Source organism: Leopardus geoffroyi, chromosome D1 (genome assembly GCF_018350155.1).
Source record: "Leopardus geoffroyi isolate Oge1 chromosome D1, O.geoffroyi_Oge1_pat1.0, whole genome shotgun sequence".
Taxonomy (NCBI): Eukaryota; Metazoa; Chordata; class Mammalia; order Carnivora; family Felidae; genus Leopardus; species Leopardus geoffroyi.
Window position 1 is genome coordinate 15,043,546 of NC_059329.1, and position 18,665 is coordinate 15,062,210.

The 18,665-nt window shown below is 57.9% G+C and overlaps 1 protein-coding gene across 16 annotated transcripts in view; it reads left to right on the top strand.

Annotated features, from left to right (window-relative positions):
• Nucleotides 1-17,794, top strand: part of CEP164 (centrosomal protein 164) — a 68,209-nt gene extending 50,415 nt beyond the window's left edge. For 14 of the 16 annotated variants that reach the window (XM_045482930.1, XM_045482927.1, XM_045482940.1 and 11 more), the window contains 19 exons: nt 2,255-2,455; nt 5,815-5,946; nt 6,028-6,244; nt 7,247-7,324; nt 7,558-7,689; nt 7,989-8,111; nt 9,092-9,235; nt 9,682-9,765; nt 9,911-9,979; nt 10,319-10,494; nt 10,878-11,004; nt 11,272-11,339; nt 11,793-12,000; nt 12,858-12,965; nt 13,542-13,656; nt 14,138-14,479; nt 15,364-15,430; nt 16,259-16,381; nt 16,541-17,794. In XM_045482930.1, the coding sequence (XP_045338886.1) occupies nt 2,255-2,455; nt 5,815-5,946; nt 6,028-6,244; nt 7,247-7,324; nt 7,558-7,689; nt 7,989-8,111; nt 9,092-9,235; nt 9,682-9,765; nt 9,911-9,979; nt 10,319-10,494; nt 10,878-11,004; nt 11,272-11,339; nt 11,793-12,000; nt 12,858-12,965; nt 13,542-13,656; nt 14,138-14,479; nt 15,364-15,430; nt 16,259-16,381; nt 16,541-16,637 (2,611 nt within the window). In that variant the 3' untranslated portion in view covers nt 16,638-17,794. The remainder of the gene's footprint in view (nt 1-2,254; nt 2,456-5,814; nt 5,947-6,027; nt 6,245-7,246; nt 7,325-7,557; nt 7,690-7,988; nt 8,112-9,091; nt 9,236-9,681; nt 9,766-9,910; nt 9,980-10,318; nt 10,495-10,877; nt 11,005-11,271; nt 11,340-11,792; nt 12,001-12,857; nt 12,966-13,541; nt 13,657-14,137; nt 14,480-15,363; nt 15,431-16,258; nt 16,382-16,540) is intronic. The other 2 variants (XM_045482941.1, XM_045482934.1) reach the window with 1 other exon arrangement.
• The last annotated feature ends 871 nt before the right edge of the window (nt 17,795-18,665 follow it).

Consider the following 18,665-nt stretch of genomic DNA (forward strand, 5'->3'; position numbering starts at 1 on the left):
CAGGAGGAGTTAGGGGCAGAGGGCGGGCCAGCCAGCGCTGTGAGGCCAGAAGGCCTGGGTCTGGGACACAGGGATTGCCTCCCCTTGGTGATCCCGGCGTCTTTCCTGAGGTGCTTGTAGAAAGGGGGTCCGGGGGGGGTGAATGAATGAAAACCCCTGGGTCGAGCACGAGAGGGGACAGGATCTCTTCGCAGTTGTAGTGGTGGCACAGCCATTTCCGAATGTCCTGGGTGCCACAGCCTCCCTCCTCCCCACTGCCTGCCCTCCTTGCTTCTTCTGTTTCTTGTCTCGCAATGACTTGGTGGCCGGCCTGAGGTGATTATGCCCGCACAGAGCCTCCCTCTTGGCCACCGACTGTCGGAAACTGGGTCTCACTGATGCTGACACCCGAGGAGCGGCCTAGAAATCAGACCTGCCTCTTCCTCTGGAGGCTTCATCTTCCCAGTTGTCTCCTCAATCATTCAGGGCATCGTTGACTGCCTTGGACCTAAGCTGGGCGTTTGGGATCGTAGAGCTTTAAAACGGGGACACGGAGAAGAGGCCCGCGTGCCAGGTGTGCAGGCGTGCTCGCCGGGGCGTGTGGCCCGGGCACGTGCTGCCACGCCGTCTGAGGCCCCATCTTTCCACAGCATCTATCCCTGGGGCTCCACATAGCTCCGCAGCCCACAGGGGAGAGAGACATTAAAAGGTACCGTCTCAGGGAGAAAAGATGTTTTCAGCCAAGGCTGGAAATGAGTTGGAGGGTTGATGAGGCGGAGAGCTGGCGGGGGGAGGTCCTTTCCGAGAGCAGGACTCTCAGAGGAGGTAGCGGCCACATTTCTCACATCTGCATCGGTTGGGCTATGTCAGGGGGTCTGGAGGAGAGCCGGGAACTGGAAGGGGGGCCGGGGCGGCGTTGAGAGCAGAAGACAGTCGAAGGCACGGCTCAAGGCCATTTCCAGGCTGAGTTATGATTTTAGGAAAGGGGGAAGGAAAGAGCTTTTTGGCATTTCAGAGACGTCAGTAGCCTTTTATGTCTTCCTTCTCTCCCTGGTCTCGAGGGGCTGAAATGGAATTCCAAAGCCCGTGTTTTCTTCTGCCGTTCTAATCTGATCCCGCCTGCTGCCTTCCATCTGCCGCAGCGAGGGGAAAGGGGGTCCTGCGTCCCCAGTCGGGGGCCGGTTCCCCTCTGCAGCGCCTGCCCCACTGCTCCCCAGTGGAGCGTGTCCACGCGCTGCTGAGGCTGACGGGGCCAGCGTGCCTGGCCTGCCACCCGTGCACCATCGGGGCGGGTGGTGGGTGGTGGGTGGTGGTTGTGAGGCGAGACCAGTCAGGTTGAGGGAGCGGGAGCTACAAACTCGCACTGGCCTTTAGGACGAAGCTGCTCTGGGGTGTGCAGTACTGTTACCCCCTGATGCTTTCATGGCCTTGAATGTTCTTGGGTTTCTCTCTGGGCATTTCCTTCAAGAACCAGAATACAAGCAATATAGCAACCTTCATACAGACATCTTTTTAACCTTTATTCCTCATCTCACCATCCACCTTGTGCATCCACGTCGGCTCTGAATTTCTGTTACCCGTTTCCAAATATTGAGTTAACTCCAAGCAGATGCAAACGTGGCATCATCAAGGAGATGGGAACGTGGCATTCTTGGTGCACTCTTGCTACACTCTTTGGCTTAGGGAACAGTCTCCTGCCTGGCTGTTTAGGCAGTGTGGGAGGAGATTTCCTGTTCCTGGACCTCCACGGACTGTTGGGGGTCTCAGGGCTAGGAGACATGCTGCGGCTTCTCCTGCTGGCTCATGAGCATTGGCCTGTGTTCAGTTTGGGAGGCAGAGAGTAGCCTCTGGGGGTGTCCCAAGGTGCTGGCGTGAGCCTCAAGGAGCAGGCAGAGGCCTAGTGGGGAGACGGAAATGGCCATGAACCGTCCTGGGGAAGAACCCATTGGGGACAGAGCTTCAGTCTTTCCCTATCGCTGTCAGCTCTTGAGCCACATCTTCAGGTTTGTACTTTGGGCTACAACCTACCAGGTCCACTGAGAGCCTAGTATGGGCCGCCCTTCTTCCTGGACCGCCACAGTGAGGCTTGCCCTGTGAACAAATACTGCCTGGATCCTTGAGGGGGTAGCCTTCCTGCCTGCCCTTGCGTGAGCTGATTTGCGTATGTGATTCCTGACCCTGGGCCCTCCCTCCATTAGGATTGCGTGTGTGCTGTTCTGTGTGTGTGTAAAAGGTGGGATAGTAAAGCTAGTGAGTGTTGTTCCACCCTTGGCAGGCGAGCTGCGGAGCCTGCAACTCCCCCAAAGCAGGCTTCCCTGAGGGCCATGGAGGAGGCCGTGGCCCACGACCTGGAGCAAGACCAGAGGCGGCTTCTGGAATCGAAACGAGAGAAGATTCAGCAGCTCCGGGAGAAGCTGTGGCAGGAGGAGGAAGAGGAGGTCCTCCAGCTTCACCAGCAGAAAGAGAAGTCTCTCAGGTCCTGTCCCTCCCCTTACGCAAGCTGCCTGGGTCTCGCGGTGACATGGGGAGGAAGGGACGCCCTCCTCCCACCCCGGACACTCATGGCCCCACCAACACTCCTCCTCGGTGGCCTCTGTGGAGGAATGGGCTTCCTGGTTCCTCTCTTTGGGAGGGAGTTGGGAGGCGTGATAACAGCGGGACCAGCTGACAGTTTTTAAGAGATTACACGGGTCCGCGTGCCTCATAGCTGCTAATTGGTTTCGTCCTGAGAGTGGGTCCCATGAGGTGTTGCTAGCAACCCTATCATGTTATAGGATCTACCAGACGGATGAAGAAACTGAGGCACAGAATGGTTATTTAACTTATCCAAGGTATTGAAGTTAATAAGCAGAGCCGGGGGCATCTGGGCGGCTCAGTCAGTTGAGCATCCGACCCTTGATTTCTGCTCAGGTCAGGATCCCAGCGTCGTGGGATTGAGCCTCATGTCGGGCTCCATGCTGAACGTGGAGCCTGCTTAAGATTGTTTCTCTCCCTCTGCCCCTCTCCCCCGTTCATGCCGTCTCTCTCAAGTAAATAAGAAAATAAATTTAAAAAATGCAGCAGAGCCAGAAGAACCCAGGCAGTTTGTCCCTGGGGCCCATTCTTGGTAGTCATTGCCCTCTCTCTTGGTAGTCAGGGCCCTGTTGGGACCCAGCGAGATTGGTAGGGACCACACAATATGCTGTGAGGTGCTATTTCCCAGGACCCAGAAGTTTCATTTGGGTTCCTACTCTTTGTGGTGTTGGCTGGGAGGCCCTCAACAAGCAAGACACTTAAGGCTGGGCCAGGCCTGTGTGGATGAGATCGTGTGTATACTTCATAAGTAAGCTGGAGGTTACTTTCATAAGAAAAGGCTGTCCAGGGCTGGCACAGAGGCTTCAGAGTCACCAGGTCCCTGGTGGTCCTTTAATCTCTCTGCACTTGAGTGCTGGTTACTCTCAGGGCCTCTTCCAGTCCTGCTGAATCCCCAGCCATCGTGTCTGTGCTGCCAGCAGGGAGAATAGGGAGAGTACGAAACTGGTAACTTCTAGCTCATTCGGTCCCTTTTAAGGCTCTTTCTTGGAAACTTCACCTAATAACTTCTGCTTATTCTTGTAAGGAGTTTTCCTGGAAATTTTACTCAATAATTTCCACTTACATCTCATTGGTTACTTCTGGCTGCAAAGGAAACTGGGAAATGTCATCCTTTAGCTGGGCCTCTTTACCTGATGGAATAAAATCGGGGCCCCTTTAGGAAGGGAGCATGGGAGAAGGGCCACCGACAAGGTGATCAGCAATCTGCCATGGGCCCAGGAGGCGACAGGTACTACAAAAAGGTGTTAACAGACTCTGCACTTAACCATGTAACTGAAGGCTAAATCTTTTCCTCTTGGACAGAACATCCCAAAGTGGTAAACTTACTTTTATAGCATACATAGCAAAGAGTGTAGAAAGTGCTCATGCTCAGAGAAACTAATAGAAAACCAACACCCAGCCACCCAGAGGGTTGGGGACAACCCTCTCATTAGCCCAGCACAGGGCCTGCTGACCCAGGGTCCATCCTTCTATCACCCCTCCTGTGTCCCCTGCCAGGCAGCATCCTCCTCTTCCAGCCAAATGAAAATTAGGGCAGGAGCCTGCCCAAACAGGGTGAGACTTAGCTGATGTTGACAGGCAGAGCCTTGGATGAAATCCTGGCTGTGTTTCCCTGCCAGCCGTCTAAGCTTCTCCTCTCTTCCTGGCCACCCTGGGCCTGGCTGACTGTGCTTTCCGTCCCTCGCCAAACCCCCAGCTCCAGAGGGGCGTCCGAGAGCCCTCTCAGGTCGTGGTGAAGACTCCACATGCCAAAAGTATCTGACTCAGGGCCCGAAACACAGTAGTTGCTCAGTAAATGGCAGCTCTTGATGTTCAGTTGAAATCAGTGATGGCCATGGCCTCCACGAAGTGATTTTTCTGTAGGCAGCGCCTTGTCAGACTCGCTACGAAATAGTTGATTGCGAGAACCCGGTTTCTGCTCACGCATGAGCCTTTCTGAGGGGTGGGGCCGCCTCTGCTGGGAAACTTCAGTTGGTATAAATTTCTGGAAGCCATAGCTGACCTTGTAGCAAATACTTCTTGAATCAGAAGGCAGGCAGGAAGACAGGCAATCTGACCCTTAGTTTCTTTAGTCATAAAATGAAGAGATTGAATTTAGTTGTGAGATGAAGAGAGACAGTTATAAAATGAAGGCCTTCACCTGCCAAGACCCTTCCGGCTCTAACATTCTGTGGTGCTACGTGTGAAATGGAGCCATGGGACAGAGAGAAAGGGTTTCTGGGGGATCTAGAAGGGAGGATTTTTATTTAACTCAAATTTTCTATCAGGATGGAAGAGAGCAGTGGTGTAGATAACTTGAAATTGAAGATGACCTTTGGAATTCACTAGGAAGCTTTTCTAAGAAATTGTCTTCTGAATCGTATTTCTCTTAGGCTTGAATTCCTTGAGTGCACAGCACACAGCCCCTGGTCATGTAGGGGCTGCGTGGGCAGGGGGATGTCTGCCTGGGATGAAATGCTTACTGTCGTTTGTCTGTAAATAAGGCATCCCTCATGGGTCATCGGCACTTGCTTCTGAGTTTGGGGCTGGGCGATGCTGTTCAAATTTGACAGACACGTACGGAGCACCTGCTTCATGTTAGCTACTGTTGTTCAACACCTCGGATATAACCAAGTGGAAGACCTGATTCTGCCTGGAACAGCTCCCAGACTTGTCAGGAAAGCAGACCTACAAGAGATGAATTGTGATGTGTGGGATTAGGAAGGTCTTTCATATACAGGGCGATGGGAACAGAAAGGCTGGTCGATGAACTTGGAAAGGCTTCTCGGAGAGGAGGGAGCCGGGCGTTGAGTGGCAAATATGGGTTTGTCAGGTAGAAGAGGGGATTCTGGGGAGAGGCGCCCACATGAACAAAGGCCCGGAGGCGAGGAGGATCGTGGTGGAGTTGAGAGGCGGTGGCTCCTCTGATGTGGCTGCAACAGTGGATCGGGGGCAGTGAAGGGATGTGGCCCGGGAGCCGGGCTGGGGTCAGACTGTGTCTGTCCTGGAGCGAATGCTGCGCCGAGGTGCATTTACAGGCAAGGGGGAACCTCTGGCAGAAATCCTGTCCTGGGATCAAGCAGCCTGTCCCTCTGCTTGCTGCAGCAAAGAGCGGATAGAGTTCACGGCCCCCTCTGTATATGGGATATATTACAGGGAGGCAGCAGGACCCAGATTTAGGAAACTTCGCAGGCAAGCTGCAGGCTTGTGGAGGCCGGGAGTCAGGGCTGATGACTAGAAGAGCGGTTCCTCCAACAAACTTGCCTTTCTTTTCCTTCCCAGTTCCCTGAAGGCGCAGCTGCGGAAAGCCACCGAGGAAGAGGAGACTCGGATGAGAGACGAGGAAAGCCGGCGGCTGTCCCAGCTCCTGGCCCAGGTGCAGTCCCACGTGGAAGCAGATGAGAGCCAGATCAGGTGAGGGTGCGCCGTGAGCCTCCTGCCCCACGCGGTGCCCCCCGAGTGCCCGGGCCTGGCCCATTCCGTCTGTCTGCGCAGGGCCGAGCAGGAGGCTTCCCTGCAGAGGCTGAGAGAAGAGTCGGAGTCTCTCCAGAAGGCCGAGAGGGCCAGCTTGGAGCAGAGGAACAGACAGATGCTGGAGCAGCTCAAGGAAGAGATGGAGGCCTCGGAGGAGAGAGAGCGGGCTTCCCTGAAGGCCGAGAAGGAGAGGGCTCTGCAGCAGCTCAGGGAACAGCTGGAGGGCGAGAGGAAAGAAGTGAGCCGGCGGCGTGGGGCTCCCGCCTGACGTGCCCCGGCGCTGCCTGGGAAGGGGCTGGGCGCCGGGCTGGGCGTGTGGGGTGGGGGACCGGGCACAGAGGAGGTGTCCACACAGCCGGCACGGGAGGCGGTGGACGGCAGGTGGGCTGTCCGGGCCCGCTGCCCCGTGGGGACCCAGCCGTCTCGGGGCAGGTGCTAGCCCGGGTCTGCCTGGTGCAGGAGAGGAAAGAGCAGGTACCCAGGGCTCCATCTGGGGCCAGCAGTAGCCGGGCGCTGTCAGTCACAGTGAAGAAGCTGGAGGGGAAATGGCCCCTGGATTTGGGCAGATTTCATGACCGAAAGAACCCGGGCCAGACCAGAGGTTCTGAGACAAAGGGGCCCTGTCCCCGAGGGGCAGCTGTGATGAACTTTCATCTCTCCTTAGCGAGGTTGGCACATGTAGAGGAGGATTTTCTCCTTTGCCCTTACTCCCTGGGCCTCCAGTCCTCTGTCTCCTGAGGGTCCGTCTCTAGATGAGAGGCGGAAGTAGGGCACAGCCAGGCCACGTCGACCTTCTTTCTTTGGGCGACGGTGAGCTTCAGCTCTTAGACCAGGAGCAGCCACACAAGGTGGGGGAGGATGTCACTGTACTGTCCTCTGGGTGCTCAGGCAGCTAGTGCTGGACCTCCAGCCCTCACCGCCTTGGGCCCTTGTTCACAGGCACAAGTGTCACCTGTGTACCTGTGGCCTAGCCCAGGGGCTGCGGGATGGAAGCAGTGACCCGAGGCTTGCCGAAATGCCCCTCCACTCCGGCCTTCATGTTCCTGTCCATTTGCTAGTCGCAGACTTTAGAGACTGTGTTGTTTTGGGGCAGCAAAGCTGTGCCTGTGGCTCCCCTTGGCCCTTTGGCTTGACGGGAGTGAGGCACGGTTCTCCTGGCTGTTCCTTCCTCCCTCCGGGGTCAGTGCCTAGTCCGCCTTCCCCGCCCTGCATCCCTCACAGGCCCCTTGTTGCTCCTCAGGCAGTGGCAGCACTGGAGAGTGAGCACCGAGCTGAGCTGGAGCGGCTCTCTTCCTCGCTGGAGGCCAAGCACAGAGAGGTGAGAGGCAGCTGGCCTTGGCCTGCAAGGTGGAGTGGCCATCCTGGTCCCTGAGCGTGAGCCTCAGGGCCCCTTTGCGAACTCCACCCCGTGCCTGTCGCTAGGGTGGGAGTCTCCCTCTGCCTGAAACCCCCCCACCCCAGTGGGGCTGGCTGCTGGGCCCCTGGCAGGCGAGTCCCTGAAGTCGCTCTGCAGTGCTGAGTGTCATGTCCCCTGGGCTGGGACCTCCTCAGGTTGTCTCCAGCCTCCAGAAGAAGATGGAGGAGGCCCAGCAGAGGGAGGAGGCCCAGCTGCAGGAGAGCCTTGGTCGGGCAGAGCAGAGGGCTCATCAGAAGGCTCACCAAGTGTTCCAGTACGAGCAAGAGGTAAATGCTGGTCTGCTCCTTCGACTTCGTGTATCCCTGTCACGGGCACTCCATCCCGGCCCCAGGGGCCCTGCTTTGCCTTGGATGGCTCGGCTGGGGCTAGAACGTCTGGTTCCACCTCTGTGCCTCAGTTCCCTGGAGGCTGGGCACTTCCCCATCCTGCACCCCCCGTACACGAGTGGGGAAGGGGCGCGGGGGCGGGGCGTGTGCCATGCGTGCGCGGAGGTCGTGTTTGTGTATACCACGTGCCGGCCCACCCTCGGGCCTGCGAGTTGCATCCCTGCTGCCTGCCCCCGCAGCTCAGCGACCTCCTGCGAGAGAAGCGCCAGCAGGTGGAGAGGGAACACGAGAGGAAGATGGACAGGATGAAGGAGGAGCACCAGCAGGTGCTGGCTGAGGCCAGAGAGCAGTACGAAGCCGAGGTGAATTTCCCAGGCGCACATGCGCGGCGCGCGCACTCCCACGCACCGCGCGTCCTCGGCAGCTGGCGGCTTGCACCCTGCAGAGGTGGCGTCGCGGCCCCGTCCTGCCTGTTCGCCCCGCAGCGGGCAGGCTGCATCCCCTCCCGGAGGGGTAGCGGCTCACAGATTCGGAGCTCCTACCCCTGCCGGCGCTGGTCTCAGCCCCTTGATGTGTGCAGACTCATTTAGCACCCCCAGCACCCCCAAGGAGGTGGGGGCTATTGTGACCTCCAGTTTAGAACCGAGGAGACAGAAGTGTAAGCATCTTTCCCAAGTGTTCCAGGCCAATAAGTCAAGGAGCTAAGATTCAAGCCCGGCTGTCTGACTCCAGAGCCTTCAACTTTCGCTACCCCGACGACACCAGGCCATCAGGGTTGATCGCAATCCCAGGACACTAAGAAGTAGACTAGCAAGAGCCAAATAATACTTAGATCTCTGCCCATCCTCAGCCTTGGCCCTTGGGTGAGAGAGTGGACCCAGCCGGCTCGGCTTGCTCACACTGGGGATGAGCAGGGGCCACAGGGCCTCTGCCCCAGGACTTTTAGGCCACTACCCCACTGACCGGAACTCATATCCCAGCCCTTCTGTACAGTCTCTTCCACAGAGGAATGACCAGCCTGTGATAAAATGTAGTTGATTCCCTCCCCAGGCCAATTCTGAACTTGCTCAAGAGCAGTGGCCTCTCTTCCCTTAAGGAAGGAAGCTGCACATGGAGGGACAGCAGGAGAGGCAGACTCCCCGGATGGGGCGGGGGTCCTCCTAATGGCATCTGCGGCAGAGAGCCGTGCGGGCTTTCTGGGGGATGAGAGCAGTGTTCTCCTTGAAGAGCCAACCCCAGGGAGCTGATGGGGTCCCTGACCTTGCTGACCCGAGGCTGCGGGAGTGGGGGGGGGGGGGGGGACGCTGCGGTTTCCCCGCCCACAGCCTCACCTTCTGGGCAGGAGAGGAAGCAGCGGGCTGAACTCCTGGGACACCTGACCTGTGAGCTGGAGCGCCTTCGAAGGTCGCACGAGCGTGAACTAGAGGCCGTGAGGCAGACGCAGGATAGGCAGCTGGAGGACTTACGGCGGCGGCACCGGGAGCAGGTAGGGGCTCTGGGCTGCCACTGGGGACTGGGGAGGGTGAACCCACTCTGATACCTCTGTGCAGGAGGAGGAGTGCTGGAGGCAGGCATCTGTGGCAGCAGCGGATCTGAGCCTTGACAGCTTCTGGAGTGGGGGTCTCATGGCGATCCCCAAGCCAGGGCATGTTAATGCCTTCGTCTTCCAGGCCAGGGCCCATCCCCAGGGTTAGAGGAGGTCAGCCCCCCTGGGGGCTTTGGGGTTGGCACCTTTGCCTCTCCTTGCCCGCCGTGGGAAGAAACAAGGTGTGGCGCTTTCCCGGGAGCCTGCCAGGGCAAATGGGAGGAGGCCCGAGCCCAGCTTGGAGGGCGTGCTATGGAATCTGGCTCTGGGACTCCCTCCTGCACCCCCAGCTAATGCCTTGCACTCTTTCTACACTTACATCTTTCACTCCGCCTGTTTCTGTGCAGGAAAGGAAACTCCAAAATTTAGAGGTGGAACTGGAAACCAGAACCAAAGATGTCAAGGCCCGATTGGCTCAGCTGGACATCCAGGTGAGAGCGCGGGAGTTGAGGACAGGATCTCCAGGTGCCCTTGACCGTGGAGTCATAGCTCCCATAGGAGAGCATGGGTCCTCCTGCCCCTTAGACCTGGGGCCTGGGGATGGCCAAGGGTCCCATGTCCTTCCCTCCCCCACAGGAGGAGACTGCCCGAGTGGAGAGGCAGCAGCTCCTTGAAGTGCAGAGGCAGGTGGCGCTGGAGAGCGAGGTGTGTCCACCTGTCTCGTCCTCCCTCCTCTCTCCCCCATTCCTTCTCCCTTCCCTTCTCCCCCTCTTGCCCCACATCCCACCTTGTGCTCACCTGATCTGTCCAGGGCATTAGGGTCCCCAACTATGGTGGCAGCATCCCGCAGATAGCCCGGCCGTGTGGGGTCCTGAGCGGACCCAGGGGTGGGGCTGTGGAGGGCGGACGGAGCCTGCACGGCTCCTGACAGTGGGCACAGCGACCACCCTCTCCCCGCCGTGCTCCTCGGGTTTCCCTGTCCTCTTGCTCCCTGCCTTTGCCCCACGTGGCTCTAGGTGCATCTAGCTTCTCTTCTGCCCCCAGGAAGCCACAGCCAACCATCATCACCTGGAGGAGGCAAAGAAGGAGCACACCCATCTGTTGGAGACAAACCAACAGCTCCGAAGAATTCTCGATGAGCTTCGGGCCCACAAGTTGGAGCTAGAGTCCCAGGTGGATGTGCTGCAGACCCAGAGGCGGAGGCTGCAGAACCAAGTCAGGTGGGGTGGGCACCCTGCACTTGGCCACTCCTGCTGCCTCTTGCCTGCCCTCTGATGCTCCTGGGCCCTGTCTGCTCAGTTGAGCGGCAGGGGTGGAGCCTGGCAGAGGGACTTTTGCTGCATTTTGTAGGGAGTGGGGGCTCAGAGGCTGTGAACAGCTGTTGTGGGGGGGGGAGGGGTGGGTGGCGGTCCCTGGTTCTACTGGTCATGGCCCAGCCCTGCCTCCGGGGCTTTGATGAAAGTGAAGGGATGGAGACAGTCCTGCTGTCTCCCTGAGATGGGGGCTTGACGCCCACACTAGCAGTCCTGACAGTGTGCCACCTATCCTGTTCCATCATGGGAGCCTGCCTCTCCCCCACCCCCAATCCCCTTTCCCATCACAGCGACCTGGAGGCTGAAACTCAGAGGAAGCAGGAGGTGTTGAATGAGCTGGCAGCTAAGGAGAGCAATGCCTCCTCACGTGTTGAGACAGATCTCCACATTGAGGACCTGAGGAAATCCCTTGGGACAGTGAGTTCTCTGTGCCTTGCAAGGGACAGGGTGGCCAGGCTGGGGCTCCAGCAGGGGGTCTGGCTCCGCTCTATATGCAACCTCGGTCTCCGGGCCTTGTTGTTCCTAGTCCCCCATCCCCGTCGGTCCGATGGTAACTGTAAGTGGGCAGTGCGCAGCGGCTGGCGGAGCCATTTCTGGGTTCGGGCCCTTGGGAGGGGCTCGGGGGTCCCTTGAGCTGGCAGTGTGTCTGATATTCAGTGGGTCTTTTCTATTGTGTGTCCTTAGAACCAGACCAAAGAGGTATCCTCTTCTCTCCCCCAGAGCAAGGAGGAGACCAGCTTATCCTTGGACAGGTGAGTCCTGATAGCCTTAGTTTGGGTCCAGCATTTGCTGAAGGGGTGCCTTCACCGATCTGGGGCTAACTGAAATGAGGTGGCTGTGGTCACCGGTGGGACTTGGGTCCAGGGACCAAGGGAATCCCTTTGGCCAGCCCAGAAGGTGCCCTTGGGGCCACTGATACCGCCTGCTGGCATCTGCTGCTTTCTGGTTGAGGGTCAGGCTGATGGGAGTGTCTGGCCATCTGTCTGGAGGCCCCCGGCCCCCTCCCTTTCAGAGACAGGGCAGGACGACTCTGCAGCATGCTGCACACTGTAGGTATCTAATGGCGGCCTCCACTCACTGCCCAGCCCGGCATAGTCTGTGCTCCCCTCGAGCCTCTGCTGGGGGAAGTGGTCTAGTGACCCACAGCAGGGGGTTCTCGGAGCGTTCGCTTCCCTCTCCAACCCCTCTGCCCTGGCCTCCCACAGCGTCCGACACTACCTCTCTGCCGAGGGGCTAGCCCTCCGCAGTGCCAAGGAGTTCCTGGTGCGGCAGACGCGCTCCATGCGGAGGCGGCAGACGGCTCTGAAAGCCGCCCAGCAGCACTGGCGCCAGGAGCTGGCCGGTGCTCAGGAAGCCGCCCAAGATCCACCGGGCACCAAGGCCCTGGAAGACGTGCGCAAGGACTTGGAGGAGGTCAGGAGCTTCGAGGGGACCCTGCCAGTCCTGGGGGGGCGGGGGGGCGGTGGGGAGGGGCTGGCAGGGGTGCTGGGGGACGCGGGGCAACATCCACCTTTGGTGGATTTGGTGGATTCTGGGGACTCCACGACAGTGGCCACGCAGGCCCTGGGGTCACCGGATGAGTCTTTTAGGGAGATGGGGCAGGTGATGCAGGTTGTCTGTCTCCACGACGATGCAAGCACCTTACGTTTGCATGTCGATATGCACGTGCAGAATGCTTTCTCCGGTGGCCATTTGCTCTTCATGTGACCGTAGATGATGCGCAAAGTCGTGGCTACTCTCATTTTCTAGATGAGAAGTACAAGTCAGGTTTTTAAAACTTCACAGCCAGTGCTTTGCTTGTCCATTCCATCACATTAAAGACTCGGTTCCTAAGTGAATCTTTGGAGCACCCTGGGCAGAAGACTGAACTGCTTCTCTGACGCCCTACTTTCCAATGAAAAGAGAGAAACTTCATTGTTACTCTGTGTTAGGATCACAGATCTCTGGGCCATCAAGAGGGGTCTTGGCAGAAGCTCCCTTAGCGTTGTGTGGGTGCTCAGAGCTGGCGAGGGGCAGGCTTCCCGGGGCGTCTGCATGCAGCCCCCGGCCCTGTCCTTGCTCTGCTCAGTGCTGATAGGGGAGTTGGAGCCTGGCAGGGACCCCTTGAGAGTGTGTCAGGTGCGGGCACAGCGCTAAGCACGTAACACGCACTGTCTCGTTTCATTCTCACGACCTCATGAAAACTAGCATTTCTCAGGTGAATTTGTAGGTGGGCCTCCCGCATCCGCGCGTAGCCCCATTTGCGTCCTCCCCCTTCTCTCTGGCTGCAGGAGACCCGGCACCTGGATGAGATGAAGTCGGCCATGCGGAAGGGCCACGACCTGCTGAAGAAGAAAGAGGAGAAGCTGAATCAGCTGGAGTCCTCTCTTCTGGAAGAGGTGCGGCCCCGTGGCCACGGCCGCCTCTTGCCGTTCCTGGGATGTGGTTGGGTTCTTTGGTCTCTTGCTGCGGGGTGCTGGGCCTTTGGGGCTCCCAAGCTGGTGAAAAGCGCAGCGGCTTCGACTTTGCATTTGTTGAACAGATCTGTGCGGGGGGGTCCCGAGCAGACCCAGAGCCTCTTGCTGCAGGTTCTTGAGAGAGGGACTGGCCCCTCCCCTGCCCTCCCCCTGCCATGGTTCCTGAGGAAAAGTGTACCCCTCGTGTTATGAATGGACGTACTTAGTGGCCTGGTCGACTTTCCCCCGGATGCCAGAGGTGTGGGTGAGGCAGGAGGGAAGCCTAGGTGAACAGACCCTGTAGGGGGAGTTTGCCAGGGAGAAGGGGCTGTGGTCCCAGCTGCCTGTGTTTCAGGCCGTTGTGACCTTTTAGCCTCCACCTCCCTCCCCCTGTGATGCAAGACAGCCTGTGCCAGAACCTGGGGTCCCAGAGAGCCCCCAAATCTCAACATGTCGCAAGAGCGGTGGGCAGAACTCACAGGGCAGGGGTCAGCACTAACTATTGCTTGTATCTCTCAGGCCCCAGATGAGGACATTCTGAGAGGCGCCCCCCCCAAGAAGGTGGTGACTTTTGACCTCAGCGACACTGAAGACCTGAGCAGCGCAAGTTCTGAATCCTGCCCCCTGCCTCACCGTGAGTGGTGGCATCAGCCCAGAGGGGGACCACAGTATCCATGGAGAGGGAGGGGCTTGGGGGCCTGAGGGGCAGCCCCCCTCCTTCAGCTCGGTGTGCGCAGGCCTCTGGGAGCCAGGGTCTGGGGCAGGTACTCAGGGTTGGTCAGAAGGAGGGACCCCGTCGGGGTTGGCCAGCACCCAGGGCAGAAAGAATCAGGGGCCCCCTGACTGTGCAGAGACCTTCCAGCGCCACCTTCTGGGAGGGGTTCTCTCTGCTGCTCTGGTCTGCAAAGGGGCAGAGGGCCGTCTCCTGTTCCTTCCTTGCCCACACCCTGGAAGGCTTTTTCCCCTGGCCAGCTTCCGCTCTGCACCTTCTGGACCACGGAAGCCCTGCCGTCCCCCTTGTTCCCCATGAGCCGAGGGGCTGTGGTCTGGCAGACGGGGCGTACAGGGTGAGGAGGGGCCGTTCTGGGCCCTGAGGTCGAGTCCCTGCCTTTCAGTCAACCTGACCACAAGTGCCACCTTCCCCAACAAGATCTACTACTTGAGCAGCTCGCTGCAGCGCATCAGCAGCCAGCTGAATGGTGTCCTCAGCATGCTGGGCAGCCTCAACCCGCAGCCGCCACTGCCTCTCTTCACTTCCACGCCAGCGCACGTCCCGCCCCAGGCCGCTAGGAGCACCTCCATTCCTGCCTGCCCCTCCCGGCTCTCACCCTCGCCGCTGGCTACACCCTCATCCACCCAGTGGGCCTGGGACCCGGGGCTGGGCCCCAGGCTCTCCTCCTCCGCGGCTCAAACAGTGGATGACTTCCTGGTGGAGAAGTGGCGCAAATATTTTCCAGGTAAGCCTCCCTCCCTTCCTCCTCTGCCTGCCCCTTGCCACCCCCAGCTTTGGCATGGTCTGTTGATTATGGCCGTGGGTCACCTTGCGGCCACAGGCTCTGTGGGTCATGATGATTTACTGGAGCCTTTTAAAAAATTTTTTTTAATGTTGATTTTCGAGAGACACACAGGTGAGTTGGGGAGGGGCAGAGAGAAAGAGGAAGACACAGAATCCGAAGCAGGCTCCAGTCTTTGAGCTGTCAGCACAGAGCCTGATGCAAGGCTTGAGCGCACAAACTGAGAGATCATGACCGGAGCTGAAGTCAGACGCTTAACTGACTGAGCCACCCAGGCGCCTCTGATTGGAGCCTTTCTGATGGGATCCAGAGCTCAGCAGAACCTCAGAGCTCCTCCTCCTCATCACTATAATAGATGCCATCTTGTACACTGTATGATGGGCCGGCGGGAGTCTAATAACTCTCTGAGGTAGTATTAATTTATCCCCACTTTACAGATGAGAAAACTAACTCAGGTTAAGGGAGATGCTTCAGGGTACCCGGGGAGTAAGTAACACACTGGGTCTTGACCCCATGTTTCTCTGACTTCAAGATTCTGCTCCTTACCGCTTGGCCATCCAGCTTCCCAGTGCTTCTGGGCCGGGGGGGAGGGGGGCGGGGGGAGGGCAGTGCTCACCTGGTCTCTCAGTCCTGCTGAAGAATGTGAAAAGCAGATTAAGTTTTAGAAATAGGACAATTCCTATCATCTGTCTCTCCCCTGCAACCACTGAAACTGGCCCTGTTTTTGTGTGTGTGTGCGAGGCAGGAGGTGCCGATGAGCCGGGAGGCAGCCTGCTGGGGCTGCTTTCCAGTGCCCGTTTCTGAACGATTTGCCCCCACTTTTCCAGCTGGAGTACCGTTCCTCAGCACCGGCCCTGCCCCCCTGGAGAACAGGCTGGGTTATGTGTCGGCCAGGTAAGCGTCCCTCGGGGCTCAGGGTGAACCACACAGCCCTGCTGCTTTGCTGTGCCTCCCGCCAGGGGAGAACTCTGGTCATGGAGAGCGAGCTTGGACGGGCCTCCAAGTCACGCAGTTGCCCGGGTCTGAGGTGCCTCTCCACGCTGAGAGAAAAGGCCAAAACCCTGGGGTCCCGTGGCAGCTGTCCTCACCTGGCTTGGCTCTGTGAAGAAGCTGCCTGGTAGCATCTCTGCAGGGAGAAATCAGCCCCTGTTGGGACCCTGCTCCTTCCCCAGGCCCCTCCTGCCCTTGAGTGTGGCTTTTGTCTTTGCCATCAAGCTCGTTGTCTGCTTCATGGGCTCCTTTCTTTCCTCAGCCCTGCTGAGCAACATCTGGCACGAGAGGGGCACCCAGTGGGAAGGACAGATGGGCAATTATTTAAACCTGTTGTTAACTTCCCATTCATCTTCTGCCTTGCCAAGTTGTCCTCTGCGTCCCCACCCCACAGGCCCCCCCAACCCTAAGCACTGTCATTTACCCTTTGGCCCGCTTGGGAGCTGAGGCTGGGTGGGTATTTGAGTCAACAGAGGGGAAAGCTTTGGCTGCTGAGAGTGACCGGGACCAGGCTGACATCAGGAGTGTTCACCAGAGGAGGGGCTCACCACTGCCTCTCTGGGGACCTGATGCTCGCCCTCCCCGAGGGGCATTCTCCCCAGCAGAGGAAGCTTTGAGCTGCTAAAGCAGGCAGAGGCTGGCGTGTAGAGGGGAGGAGGGAGAAGTGCTGGCCTGTGGGCTGTTCCACACAGCCCCTTCCTCCCCTCCCCACGCTGTCCTCCTCCTTCCCAGCGAGCAGCTGCGGCTCCTGCAGCGGGCCCATCCCCAGGTCTCCGAGGTGGGCAGCACCGACGTCCAGGGCCTGATCGAGGCTAACCGAAAGTGGCTACAGCGTTACAGGAATGACCCCAAGTCGTATCCTTTGACTGGTCCCTGAGCCTTGCTCCGTTCCTGCTGTAGCTGCTAGGATGGCTGAGCTGGGCCCCGGGGGTCCAAGGACGGCCCCTTTTGGCCTCTGGCCCTTCGCTGGACGCACTTAACTGACCGTGGAGTTTTCCTTCACCTCGCCGCCAGACGTCTCTTCTCTTCAGGGCCCAGGCTGGCAGCCTCTTCTGACTTCCTGCAGCTGGGCCTGGATGAGAACAATAGGCTGAAGGTGTATCACTACTGAGGCCCTGAGCCTCTCCTGCACCCAGACCAAGTGCCTGAGGAGCCTCAGAGGAGCCACGGGGGCCGGGGCTGGATGGAAAGGATGGTAGGGCCCGAAACCGTGAGCTGCCCCCCTGAGACCATGTCTCTCAGGCTGCAAAGTGTGGACTTCTGTGAGCTCCTGTGTGGACGAGGAACACTGGTGGGGGCGTCATCGGCCCCAAGGGCCCCTCCAGGGGAGGAGGAGGGATTAAAGGAGTTTCCTTCCAAGGCCAAGGGCCTCCCTTGGGAGCGGACTTGATCCCTTGGACCCGCAGGGCACTCAGTGCTGGGACTCTCGTGGTTCTATGTGTGTGGTCCTTAGTTTACCAGAACAAAGCTTCCCCACCCCCCGCATGTCTGTACCTTCGGACCAGGCTCTAATACCTCAGCATCATAGAGATCAGACCTCTCTCTTTTTTTAAATGTCTCCTTTCTTGAGCACTTGGTGTCTCCTTTTGACTATCTCAGGATCGGGCCCAGAGCCCTGCCAGAGGTTGCTGGAAGCTGTCCCTCCTCCACCCCCAGCCCCTGGAAGCTCTGCTGCTCATCCTCTCTCTCCTGGGACTTGACTGTCCTCAGGAGTGCTCCCTTCCCTCGGGCTCCTACCCAGAGCCCTCCCTGCTAGAGTCTCAGGGTCGCAAGCACACAACTTTCAAGAAGCCACCAAGCCATACGAAAAGTCTGGGATGGCCTCTGGTCCTCATCTTGGTTTTCTCTTCTTGTTTCTACCCCTGCCACCCTTCCTCGGAGCTGGGAGGCTGCACCTGGCATTGGCAGTGAGGATTCTGAGCTCCCTGCAGACCCCGCTTCCCAACAGAGGGGATGTACTCTGACATCTGTCCCACTGTTAAATAAAATGCCCCCCTGTTTGTCTCGAAAGCTATGGGGTAGCCCTTGCCTCTCTCCTATATAGACACCAAATTTCTGCCAGCCCTCCGTGCATTTGTCAGGGACTAAGAAACTGTTTACTCCTCCCACGTGCTTTGTAGGCACCAGTCTGCCATGGGGGAAAAAAGTCTGTTTTGTTGTGTAGCTCATTCTGTGTGCTTCGGGGCTAGCTCACGTGTTATAACCAACTCTGGTGACAAGCCTGTATTTTCTACATCAATTAAATCTCTGCAGGCCCATTTGCTACAAGGCAGTTGTGTGAATGGCTCCTCTTTGAAGGCCTTTGCCTCCTCGCTCTTAAAGAATGAAGGAAGTTGAAAAATTAACATTCACAGACCACTTCCGAGGTGTCTAATCTAATCACGGCAAACCTGTCATGTAGGTGTAATGGTTGAACCGAAGGCTCAGAGACCTGGAGGAGCCCAAGGTCCTCCATGAAATGGCAGAGAGCCCTCACGCCCCGAGCTCCCAGTCCTGCTGCATTGGGAAGCCTCAGGAAATGCTGACGTTCTCCCTCTCTCCCTTCCCCCTCTCCTTACTCTGCCCCCTCCCAGCTGGAGACTCATTGTGCCATTTCCCAGAAGCCACTTGGCATTGTTTTCTCCATGCAGACAAATGAAAACTAAGCCCCCTGAAGTCCTAAGCTGGCAAAGTCGGGTGGGTTTTGTTTTCTGCTCCAGTGGTGTGAGCAGCCTACATAGTTTTGGGTGTGTAGCAACAAAATTGCTAGGAGAACCAATTGAGAAGTCTGTGTTTCATGGATTTGCATAAGAAAACCAACCGAAAGACAAAACAGCCTCCTCTGTGTCCCAGTGTTCTTGCTGCTCTGATGAAGGGACCGAGAAAAGATGGGAACATTTGTTAAATAGCTTCTATGTGCAGGTGCTTTTCAAATATTATCTCATGCAACCCTCTTAACCCACGAAGTTGATATTATTTTATAGATGAGGAACTTTGGGCTCAGAGTTTAAATGACTACCGCTCAAGGTCAGGATTTGAACCTAGATAGACACGTCTCTAAAAGCTGAGGTGTGTTCAGTCTGCTCCCTTAAATCAGCACCTTCTGTCCTCCTGACTCACGCAACAGTCCTGGTCCGCTTGGTCTGAAGACCTGAGTCCC